At 42.3% G+C, this 11,914-nt stretch overlaps 1 protein-coding gene across 1 annotated transcript in view; it reads right to left on the bottom strand.

Annotated features, from left to right (window-relative positions):
* Nucleotides 1–11,914, bottom strand: part of LOC117874922 (vascular non-inflammatory molecule 3-like) — a 44,640-nt gene continuing 32,726 nt past the window's right edge. The window contains exon 9 of the mRNA XM_034765629.1: nucleotides 1–536. Coding sequence (XP_034621520.1) covers nucleotides 515–536 — 22 coding nt within the window. The 3' untranslated portion in view covers nucleotides 1–514. The remainder of the gene's footprint in view (nucleotides 537–11,914) is intronic.

Here is an 11,914-nt window from a genome sequence, read left to right as displayed (position 1 = left end):
TTTTTTACATTTTATTTTCTTCAGGGTCATTGATGAAGATATTGACTAGGGCTAAGAACAGATCCCTGAGGGACCTCACACTCACCATAAAAAGATCAAGTCAACAGGAAAGTGAGGCCCAAATTTATGTGTTACAGGAAAATTAGAAGAATTAATTAGCCAAGTGTAACTGCTATTTAAAAGTGATTAAGGAAGAAGTAGGCAGGTAGACACAAAATACCAGGACAGTCGACTTATTTCTCAGTAAGTGAAAGCAATTAAACTAAATTGATCTATATTTACTAAAGCAAAGCACGATTATAAGTTTGCATAACATGAAAGACAAACAGTAATTGCCATATTTCCAAGGAGATGATGCATTACAGGAAATTCTTATCTTGAAGTGATGGCAAATGTGTAAATTATCTACAGTAACATCATGGGGAGATATGGTGTGGGTGTGGTAGGTCCTTTTCCTACCACCTCTGGAGAAGTGTCACTGTTAAGACCAGTTTAGATGTACCACTCTTGCTTTTCAAAAGTCTTTCACTTTATACCTAGTTAAAGAAAGAATGAAAAATAAACCATTAATAAAGCAGTAATATTGTCGGACATATAAAAGGACATGAGTTTATAACTTAAATGTTAAATACTTTGATGCAGCAGTCTAACTAAAGGTAGTTTTAGGAACATGACACACATGACCTAAATCTCTCTGTCAAGTCAAAAACTGACTAGTCAGGATACATCTGTGGTTAAATCACTGGACTGGAGCTCAGATGATCTTGGCAGAGCTGTGAGAATAATGGATTTTCTAGTTTGTTGGAAATTTCAAAATGTTAAAAAAAAAGGTTCAAATCAAATGAAATGTTTCATTTTGACAAAATCAGAACATTTCATTTTAATTTTGACTATTTTTAATGTTAGGACTTTTAAAAAGTAAAAATAAAGGATATTTTTAATCAAAAACACATTTCAAACCCAACATTTGAAACATTTCATTTCAAAAGTGTCAATGCAAAATATTTCAATTTTTTTGATTTTTTTTTAAAAGAAAATAATCCCGTGAAACTAATAGAGATTTGTGAAGCATTTCAGTGTCACCAAATCTGCATTTCTCAATGAAAAAACATTTTGGCTGAAAATTTTCATCCAGCTCTCCCACAGACTTCCTGTATGTCCTTGGAGCAGGCCTTCAGCCTTTCTTTCTGACTTCCCACATCTGAAATAAGGATAATACCATCCATCTCATAGGTAGCAAGTTTACACGATAAATTCACCTCATATTTATGAGCTACTCCCATGGTGTAGTGATGCAGGCCGATAAATACCTAGATAGACTGTTACATTTACAAGTCTCCTAGGAGCTTCTGTTCAAAGTTATAAACACATTAAGAAAAAGGGAGTGGGAAAAAAATAGAATAAAAATCACAGTCATCATTTTAAAAACATTCCAGTGTGCTAATGAAGCCTCATTTTGATGTTGAAGCCTCTGAAGCTAATTCATCATGATGGAGACATACTACATTTGTGCAAACTGTTATGGCTAATAGCTACATCTCATGAGCCTCATTAAGTGAACAGTCACACATTTGTGATTGTTACGTCAATCCTGAAAGCACTTAGAGGCTCTTTCTAGACCTTGACAAAGTATGTTATTTAAGAGTCAACTGTGCTCAGGAATTGTACAAGACAGAACATACAGTCAGCCCTTGCCCAGACCAAGATTTTTCAGTAGCAACTAATTATTTTGTATGCCTCAAAATTTTCAGGTACTCATCTTGAGGACTTCCTCCTAAATTCAGGCCCCTTTTTAAAATGTCTCAATTTGGGCACCTAAAAACTGAGGCAAACAAAATCACTAATCACTTTTGAACAGTTAGGCTTTACTGTCCAGAACTGGACAGCAAGCAATAGTCCCATTCAAGACAACTGTACAAAATGAACAAGAGCATTTCTGTAAGGTAAACTTTCACCACAAACTCATTCCAGTTTATTTACTATGATTTCTCCTCAGAGCTAATTAACATTTCATTCAATCTCTTATGTAGAACTGGTCAAAAGTTTCTGAATAAAAACATTTTGTGGTAAAAATTTGTTGTTGTTTTTTTTTAAATGAAAATAAAAAATTCTGTTAAAATCATGAACATAAGAACAGCCATACTGGGTCAGACCAAAGGTCCATCTAGCCCCATACCCTGTCTTCCGACAGTGGCCAATGCCAGGTGCCCCAGAGAGAATGAACAGAACAGATAATCATCAAGTGAGCCATTCCTTGTCATCCATTCCCAGCTTCTGGCAAACAGAGGCTAGGAACATCATCCCTGCCCATCCTGGCTAATAGCCATTGAGAGACCTACCCTCCGTGAATTTATCTAGTTCTTTTTTGAACCCTGTTATAGTCTTGGCCTTCACAACATCCTTTGGCAAGGAGTTCCACAGGTTGACTGTGCATTGTGTGGAAAAAACAATTGAAATGAACCATTATAAAACAAAAAGTCAACATTTTTTAATTTTTTTATGCGTTCCACTAATGCATGATACTCATGGTACTTTTACTTTTCTATATGTACAACTACTTATCAGGTTAGATATGTCTCAGATTACTTGTTTTCCCTACCCCCTAAAGTATTAGCCCTGTACAGAAACATTAAAATAAAAATAAATTCCCTGAAAGCTTTTGTTTATGGACTCAGGCCCTGATTCAGGAATTCATCCTTGTTAAAGACAATACTTAAGCACACACTTAACTTTAACGCTTAAGGTCTATCCTGAATACAGTTGGCATTGAGTTTGTTTCAATTTAGCTGCCATATCTATTTCCTTTGCACCCCCAAGATCCATTCAAAATAGCTCAAGGGCATCCTCCTACTTGAAATTCTCCAGGGACCTGCTGAACCCATTGATCAAGACTGCCGGAAAGATATAACTAGTGCCAAACGTGCCATTGAAGGATAATGAGTCAAACCTGGCCTGAGCAGTAGCCAGTAGTTGCCCACAAGTTTTCAAGTCTGTGCTTTTACACTTCAATAATGTGCAGATCAAGGTGAGACGACAAGGACAGCATATTTACAAAACATTGTAGTGAACAAGAGCCAGGCATATATTAGAAGGAAAACTGTCTTTGTTCTTCTCAAAACAAGACCAAAATTATTTATCAATTTGATTCTTTAATCTCCAAATTGCCATAAGGAAAAGCTGTATTTTCATACACACCAAAAGAGACAAATCACCTGTCAATAATATTTGATGGTAGAACCAAGAAGCCCATCCAAAGCCCCCAGTACATACACCTCATCGTGTCACTTCTCTGCCATCCTATAGATCACATGGCAACAGATGCCTTTTTGGCAACGTGTATAATTTCCTTCTTTATCAATGAGTTCAGTGAAGGTGAATTTATCATGGCAAATGGCTCCCAAGAAAGTAGAGTCATCTGGTGAGAACAGGTTAACGCCTGTGATGGATGTGCTCCAGTTGACAGCAACAGGATAGGTGGGTGAAAGACAAGGGCATGATCTCAGTTCTGCAACCAGGAGGTGGCTGTTCCTCTGGTTGCACATCATGATGAAATGCTCTGGGCTCATTGGGTACATGGATACCACTCCCAGTGAGTGAGAGACAGGATGGTTTTCAACAGAGTGGGGTGGTTGTCAAGCTGTCTTGCAGTAACTCAAGAGTGTGAGTACCAGCCTCAGGACTGGCAGACTATTAAGAACCAGGACACAAGCTCCAAATTGGCTGTGAATGCTACACTTAGATGTCACCAACCAATTATCAAGTGTAAACTCCTCAAGCACTATAAAAGCCTAAACATGGAGTCAGAGACCGTCCCCTTGGTTACGCCGATCTATATGGTCACCTAGGCAAGCCTACCTTTGTGATTGATGGTCCCTTACACCACAAATCACAGCAATATTCAGGTTACTTCCAGTCCCAAAGGACCAGTTATTTACCCCAGGTCAATTGCACCTTAGATCTCACACCAAAGCCACCACTTGCAGCCAATTCTAAAATAAACTATATACAGATTTATTAATAGGAAAAGGAAATAAGAGTTATTTACAAGGTTAAAGCAGGTAAACATACATACACAAATGAGTTACAAACTTAAGTTTCAACAGATAATAGAAGGTTCAATAATAAGCAAGGTCTATGGGTATGTCTGCACTGCAACGTAAGCCCAGGGTTAGTGGGACTCAGGTCAGCTGATCGGAGCTAGAGAACCTGGGACTTAAGCATCTGCACTGATTTTTAACCCTACATTAAGAATTTTCTAACCCAGGCTGGTACCTGGGGCTCTGGCGTTCACACTGCAGCACACAGTTGATGCCCTCTACACAGACTGGTGCTTTTGGGTGCAAGGCCACAAGCAGAGACTAGTGGGAGCACATCATCATATGGACCTGGGGTGACCAGCAGTGGTCCAGAACCTCATGAAGAAAGCTACATTTCTGAAGCTTTGTGAGCAGCTTGCCTCCACCCTCCAGTATAAAGACACATGCATGAGGCTATCCTTGCCTGTCCAGAGGCGGGTTGGTATAGCTGTGTGGAAGCTGGCTACTCCAGACTGCTACAGATCTGTTGCCAACCAGTTTGGTGATGGAAAGTCAATTGGGGGTAAAGTGGTGGCAGAGGTTTCTGAGGCACTTAGGCATTTGGTTTACCCCCAAGTGGCAGACATAAAAGATATTCCTGAGGTAAGTGCTGGATATGAGAATGGAGTTTCCAAACCGAGCTGGAGCCATTGATGGTACTCATGTGCCCATAGTTTTCCCTCCTCAAGGAGCATGTGACTATATAAATTGCAAAAGATCCTATACTCCATTGTTATGCAGGCCCTCATGGACCACAGAGGTTGATCTATGAATGTCAGCGTGGGCTGCACTGGGAAAGTTCAGGATGCCAATTTTTTTCGTCAATCAGGAGTCTACATTCATGGATAGGCTGGGACACTATTCCCACCAAATGACATTGTCATAAACAGAATTACTATCCCTACCATTAATTTGGGGGACCCTAGCTACCCCCTTTTGCCTGGGTTTATGAAACCATACCCTGATTTCAGAGGCCCTGTGAAAAGACGGTTTACTTACACTATCAGCAAGTGCAGAATGATTGTTGAATGTGCTTTTGGAGAGGTCTACAGACCTATTTGGACACCAGTGTCATCAATACTGCCTCCTTTACTGTGGCTTGCTGTGCTCTTCACAATCTTTGCGAAGCCAGTGAGCCATTTCCCACCAAATGAACCCATGGCAGCAAGGGGATGCTGAACTGGTCCCCTCAGCCAGAAAGTGCAGCTACCACAGCTGGTGCTGGATGCACCCAGGTTACCAAAGTCAGGGATGCTTTGTGCTCCCACACCCTGGCCTTGCATTGCCCAGTGGAAGAGGGGGAATAGGACCTCTATGAATGTGCTTGGGAGGAGGGCTAATTGATTGCAGGGTGTGGGGGATTGATTGCTATGCAATGAAGTTATGAATGACATGACTTATGAAATGGGGGTGGAGGATGATTCACAGTGTGGATTCATATAACGGAAGTGATTGAAGTGTGGATTGTTGTACCTGATTGTACAGAGGAATAGTGTTTGCTTACTAATTCCTAATTGTTCCTGATCATGTATTTAGCTTTATCATTTCACATCATGATTGTATGATGAGATGCAGTGAGAGCAATAAGCTTTCTTGATTACATAAAAGGCTTTATGTATAAAAACGTACTGTTCTAACAACAGTCACCCATTGCTAGGCAGGCCAGCTGCCATTACAACACCCAAACACCAGTTACAAAAACACATTTCAGGAGGGGGAAAAAAAGTGCATGAACAAGTGCAAACATGGCCAAAAAAACCTACGACTGCATATCCCCAGGTTCCCTGTTCTCTTTTCCCTTCTTGCCCAATTTTCTTCACACTTGGCATTGGGGTGGAAGTGGAGGTATCCACAGGAAAAGGGGTCAAGACAGAGGACTGCATAAGGTTTTAGCTGCCCTGCCTAGCCGCTTATGGAGCCCAATTGCATGGGCCTCCCAGACATGAAGTTTTCCAAACTGTTTCTGAGAATATGTTGCAGGAGAATCAGGCCATGGTGTGGGAGAGGCAGCAGGAGTCAGTAATCTTGCAGCCATGACTGATATGATCCACTCAAAGAGCTCTCTCTCTGCTGAGCTCGGTCCTCTTCCCTTAGCTGCCATTGCTGGTCCAGAAACTGCGTAGCAAGTGCCTGCTCCTGCACTGAGACCCTGTCCTAAAGCTGTGCAGTCAGTCTCAGCCTTTCCTCCTGCCTTTCAGTATGCCATGTCTCCAGTCTTAAGTCCCTCTGATTCTGGTAATAAGATACATTTCCTCCTTGTTTGGGGTTTTTATTCCCTTCCTCCCTTCTGTCTTGAGCTGCAAACTCAGCTGATGGGAGGTATTAACTTGGGAGACTCATCTTCATTGGGGAAGGGGGCAAAAGAGTATAAACAAAGACTGTTGTTCTCTTTAATGTTCTACTCTAGTCCATCTGGTGTTGATGGGCCTTCCTTGTTGTGCAGGATGTAACACCTTCTTTTGGAGACCAGCATTTCACACTAGTTAATGTCTCTCTCCTGTTCGGTGATTTATACTGTTACAAAGGTTCACAATGCAACTGTTCCAATATTACCTTACAATATGGGATACAGATATAAGTGAGATTAGTGCATGCAGAGCTCACAAGCATTCACTAACGTCTAAAAACTAAACATATTCTTATAATTCTAGTACCTATTTTAACAATACTAACAGACAGGTGAGCCAGGCCAATTTCAGCTATGCATTTGTCAGTATTGCGTTGAGGCATGGGGACCTTGGCATGAATGGGCACCTGGCCTGCCAGTATCAGTGTCAACACACTGTATCTGAGAGAACAGAAGGCCAGTTCACAGCTATATAAACATTTTCATTTTTAAAGTAAAAATACTGAAAATTGGCAATTTAAAAATGTCTCTATTTATTTTAGATGGATTTAAAATTGGAGCCATTTAGAACACAAACAGCATAAACAATGCTGTAAATTAGGGTTACCATTCCCCCGGATTTCCCCGGACATGTCCGGCGTTTTGAGCTAAAAATAGTGTCCGGGGGGAATTTGTAAATATCCGGACTCCCCCCCCGCCCCCATGCAGAGCGCGCGGCTAACAGGACAGCCGGCCGGATGGTGCCACTTACATGAGGCTCCGACAGCCAGAAAACAAAGGTCTGAGCTGCATAAAAAAACAGCTGAACAGTGCAGTTGGGGTCTGGTTCCTGATCTAAAAGCTGACATGGACTGGCAACAATGGGGGAAAACCCAGTTGTGTGGTCTGAAAGACTAACACCTATCCGAGCCCTATGTTGGATCTGGGGATAAGCTCTGGTAAATTTTTACCATGTGTGGTAAGTTCTTTTATATGTTTTTCCTCTATAAAGCTTTTGCCTTAAGAGTAAATGCAGTTTGCTTTGTGAAGGCTGCTTGGGAACTGGGGCACACAGTTGTAGCCCCTGGAGAAAGAGTTCACCACAGGTGCTGCACCCCGGTCAGACCTGACTGGAGACATCACAGTGAGGTGCAGAGGGACTGCAAGCCTAAGCCCCCAGTCTGGAGGGAGAGAGATGCAAGTCTCCTCCCCAAGAAAAGTTATGGCTGGGAAGCCTAAAACCTTACATATGCATTCAGACGAGGAGGGGTCGGGGGTCAAAGGTGCACTTAACTTTTAAACCGTGACAAGGCTAACTGCAAAATTTAGCACATAAAATAAAAAGAAATGCAAATATGACCTCTCCTCACCAACTCAGGCAAAATGCTGAGGAAATAAATGGGTTTTCAATGAGGGACAGCTCAAGACATCCAAGTGAACCAAATTCTAGAGGTGAGAGCCCTTCACTAGTCTGTGGCTAAGCCTTCAACACTGCCAACCTATTACTAGCTTTAAGTTAATTCTAAAAAATATTTGAAAAGATGCCAGAATGGTGAAAAGGAATTGATTGCTTAACCAAATAAAAGCCATTTCTTACCTTGTGGTATTGTTCCATCAATCTTTGTTCTGAATCAAAATCAACATTTGTATCGCACTGATAGCGACCATCACTGAGGTTCTTAGGCTCACTGGAATTACATGGCTTCTTGTCCCCAGTGATTAAAACCACATAGATAGAACTGGTCCTTGCCAAAGAGCTGAGTCTTTCATGCATTGATGCAGGAGCAAATCTGTTATGTTCACAGCATACACACAGACAAGTTACATTAAACCATAACATACTCTTGCTCGAAGGTGCACCATGACTCTACTTTCCTTTTTGGAATTCAGAATAATAATACAAAAGAAACCAAAATCAGAAAGAGAGAAAGCAGGCTGCTCCCTAAAACAGAAACACAACTCACCCTACATTACTATAAGCAGGCTTCTGCAGACTGACACTGATAGCGTGCTTCCGTATAGAACCTCCTGTTTGTAATCAGGACCTAGAACCCCCCTGAGAATTTGAAGTAATAGATCACAATTTTAACACATCACCAAAATCTAGTTCATTTTTGGTTCATTTTGAACGAACAGGATCAAAGCAAAGTAAGATTCTGAATGAGGGATGAACAGGGCCGGTGTAACCACTAGGTGAACTGGCGGCCGCCTAGGGCACCAAGATTTGGGAGTGCCAAAAAGCGGTGCCCGGCGTCGTGGGAGTCAGCTGAGTGGGGCAGGGCGGGGAGCGAGGCCTCCATAACAAACCTGCCCCTGCAGTGAGGGACACTATGCAGGATGGTCAGTGGGTGCTTGCAGCAGAGCAAGGAGGAGACAGCCGGCTGGGCGCAGCGACCAGAGCGGCAGAGGGTTGGAACCGTTGGGGGAGGCAGAACACGGTCCTGAGCTCAGGTGAGCTTCACCCTCCAACGCACTGCACCTGGGGCCAGGTGCAGCCGCCTCCTGGGGCGAGGGAAAGTGAAACTAAACCCCGCAGTGTGACGGAGGGGAAAGGCCTGGCGCAGGTGCCGCTTCCAAACACCAACCCCCTCCTCTAGTGGCACTGTGCCAATGCAGGGAGCCAGCCCTAATCCCCAGGGAGATCCTCACCTGCTCCCTAGAAGAGCCTGGCTCTGCCCTCCTTGCCCCTGGGTCCCGCCCCTCCCCCCCCGGAGGGCAAAGTACTCAAAGCCTGGGAACGTTTAGAGACCCTGCAAGCTGGGGGCATTCTCAGCCTCCTCCTTGCTCATAGATTCCCCCGGGCCAGAAGGGACCATTGTGATCATCTCCTCCGACCCCCTTGTATTAATTCTAATGAACAATGCCACATTATGCAGTATTCATTTTTGAAAGTTTATAATAAGCAATGCTCCGGGTGGGAGGAGGGGAAAAGGGGAAGCGCAAGGTGGAAGTTTTGCCTCGGACACAAAATATCCTTGCACCGGGATGAAACAGACTCGGGGCTTGTCTTCACATACAGCACTAGAGCGGTGCAGTTGCATCGATGCAGCTGAGCTGAAGTGCTTTAGTAAAGATGCTATTATGCTGATGGGCGAGTTTCTTCCATCAGCATAGTGGAAGAATCCACCTCCTTGAGAGGTGATAGCTGTGTAGGTGGGAGAAACACTCCCATTGACATAGCGCTGTCTACACAGCTGGTAAAACTACGTTGCTCAGGGGAGTGGATTTTTCACATCTCTGAGTGACAGTTATACCGATATAGCTCTGTAATGTAAACCTGGCCTTAGAGTTAATATTTCAATCACTGAATTCCCTTTGGGTGGTGCGAATGGCATGAATCCACAGACTCTTTCATTTCCCCAAAACTTCTCTTTCTAGTTTAAACCTCATTATTGCTCTGCTCTTACCATAATTTAAAACCCTTGGTCTGTTTAAATAAAAAGGCAACCAAAAAACCTAGCTTCTAATTTCTTAACTTTTTTCTTTTCACAATACAGTATCTTTCCCCAGCTCCTTGCAACATGAATTAAGGTAGTTTTCTAGATTTGAATGGGAATATTGTACGTACTCTGAAGTGACAGACAGTCACAGAAGACAAGGTGTAGAATAAAACACACACACACACACACACACACACACACACACGAAACATGGTTACATGGAGAGGATTTCTTGTCCCTCTTAACAGCTCCTTACTCTTGTCCATATCAAACTGATTTCCCCATGGATAGGTGGTTCACTTGATGGACTGTGCTGCTGGCCCACTGGCAAACCCGAGCCCAAATCTATGTTCTTGTGCTGATGGTCAGCATCATCTGTGGCCATGTTTACTTGTCTTGCAGTTCCACATGCCCACAGCCAGCAAAGCTGATGAGATCATCAGAACCTTTTGGAAAGCAGAGTTGGAATCAAAGTTGGATTTTCTACTGCTAAATTAACTGAATCCGCATTGAGTTGTGCAATGGGTTGGAGGGGGAAAAACAGACAAATGTCACTGTGGCCAAATCTAATCAAAAACATAACTGTGTAAAATTATCATCAGGGTTAAAATAATTATCAGGTAGATCCCATCCTGGGGCCCTCTGAAAAGTTAAATTCCAGCCTTTTTAAGTATCTTCACTCCTTTAAGGCTGTGCACCTCCTGCTGTTCAAAGCCATCACATCACTCTAACAGAGTAAGCTTACAAGTGCAACAACACTTAGAAAAAAGTAGCCATAGCAAATTACACACCTGCTGAATCCTTGCTACATATAGCACTGAAATGACAGAGGAACACAAAACTTCCAAAGAACATGTAGTTCTGGTGCCACCTACTGACAAACCATTCAAAATGTCTCACGATAACTCATGGAAACATGTCAGTTAATTTGAGTTCTAAAAGGTATTTTAGGTTATATTTTGTGTCATTTGATTTGGAAATCTCCCATCCATATACTGTTAGGCCTGAAATCAGATGAGATAACCAAATGTAATATTGTTACAACCATCTTCATTGAACATTGTTGAGCCATAATAGTTTAAAGAATAAAACCCACTCATGACAAAAGGAAAAGGGAGAGAAAAAAAAAAAAACATGGCAAATCCTGCCTGAAGCCGCCCCACTTCGTTCCCTTTCTAACATTTAAGTGTTGAAATAATAGATTCACAGGGCTTGAAGGGACATCAACAGGTCAATTTGTAGGGTGACCAGATGTCCCGATTTTATAAAGACAGTCCCAATATTTGGGGCTTTGTCTTATATAGGCACTTATTACCACCACCATCACCGCCGCCCCTCCACACACACACACACACATCCTGTCCCAATTTTTCACACTTGCTATCTGGTCACCGTATCAATTCCTCCTTGCACTGAGGTAGGACCAATAAAACCTAGACCATCCCTGACAGGTGTTTGTCCATCCTGTTCTTGAAAACCTTCAGTGCTGGGGATTCCACAACCTCCCTTGGAAACCTATTCCAGAACTTAACTATCCTAATAGTTAGAAAGTTTCTCCTAATATCTAACCTAAATCTAGCTTGCTGCAGATTAAACCAATTACTTCTTATCCTATTTTCAGTAGATGTGGAAAACAATTGATTGACATCCTTTTTATAACAGCCTTCATCATATTTGAAGACTGTTCACAGGTCTCCCCTCAGCCTTCTTTTCTCAAGACTAAATGGGTTGAGGTTTTTTTAACCTTTGCATAGGTCAGGTTTTCTAAACCTTTTATCATTTTGGTTGCTCTCCTCTGGACTGTCTCCAATTTATCCTAAAGTCTGACACTCAAAATTGGACACTATACTCCATCTGAGCCCTCCCCAGTGCAGCGCAGAGTGGGACAATTACCTCCCATACCTTATATACCGACTCATTTTAATACTCATCAGAATAATACTCCTTTTTTGCAACTGCATCACATTTTTAACTGATATTCAGTTTGTGATCCGCTATAACCCCCAGCTCCTTTAAAGCAGTATTACCACCTAGCTCGTTATTCCTCATTTTTTTAGTTGTGCCTTTGATTT

The sequence above is a fragment of the Trachemys scripta genome, chromosome 3 (assembly GCF_013100865.1).
Source record: "Trachemys scripta elegans isolate TJP31775 chromosome 3, CAS_Tse_1.0, whole genome shotgun sequence".
Lineage (NCBI taxonomy): Eukaryota > Metazoa > Chordata > Testudines > Emydidae > Trachemys > Trachemys scripta.
The sequence above is the reverse complement of the archived record's forward strand: the minus strand, read 5'-3'. Positions and strand labels throughout refer to the sequence as shown.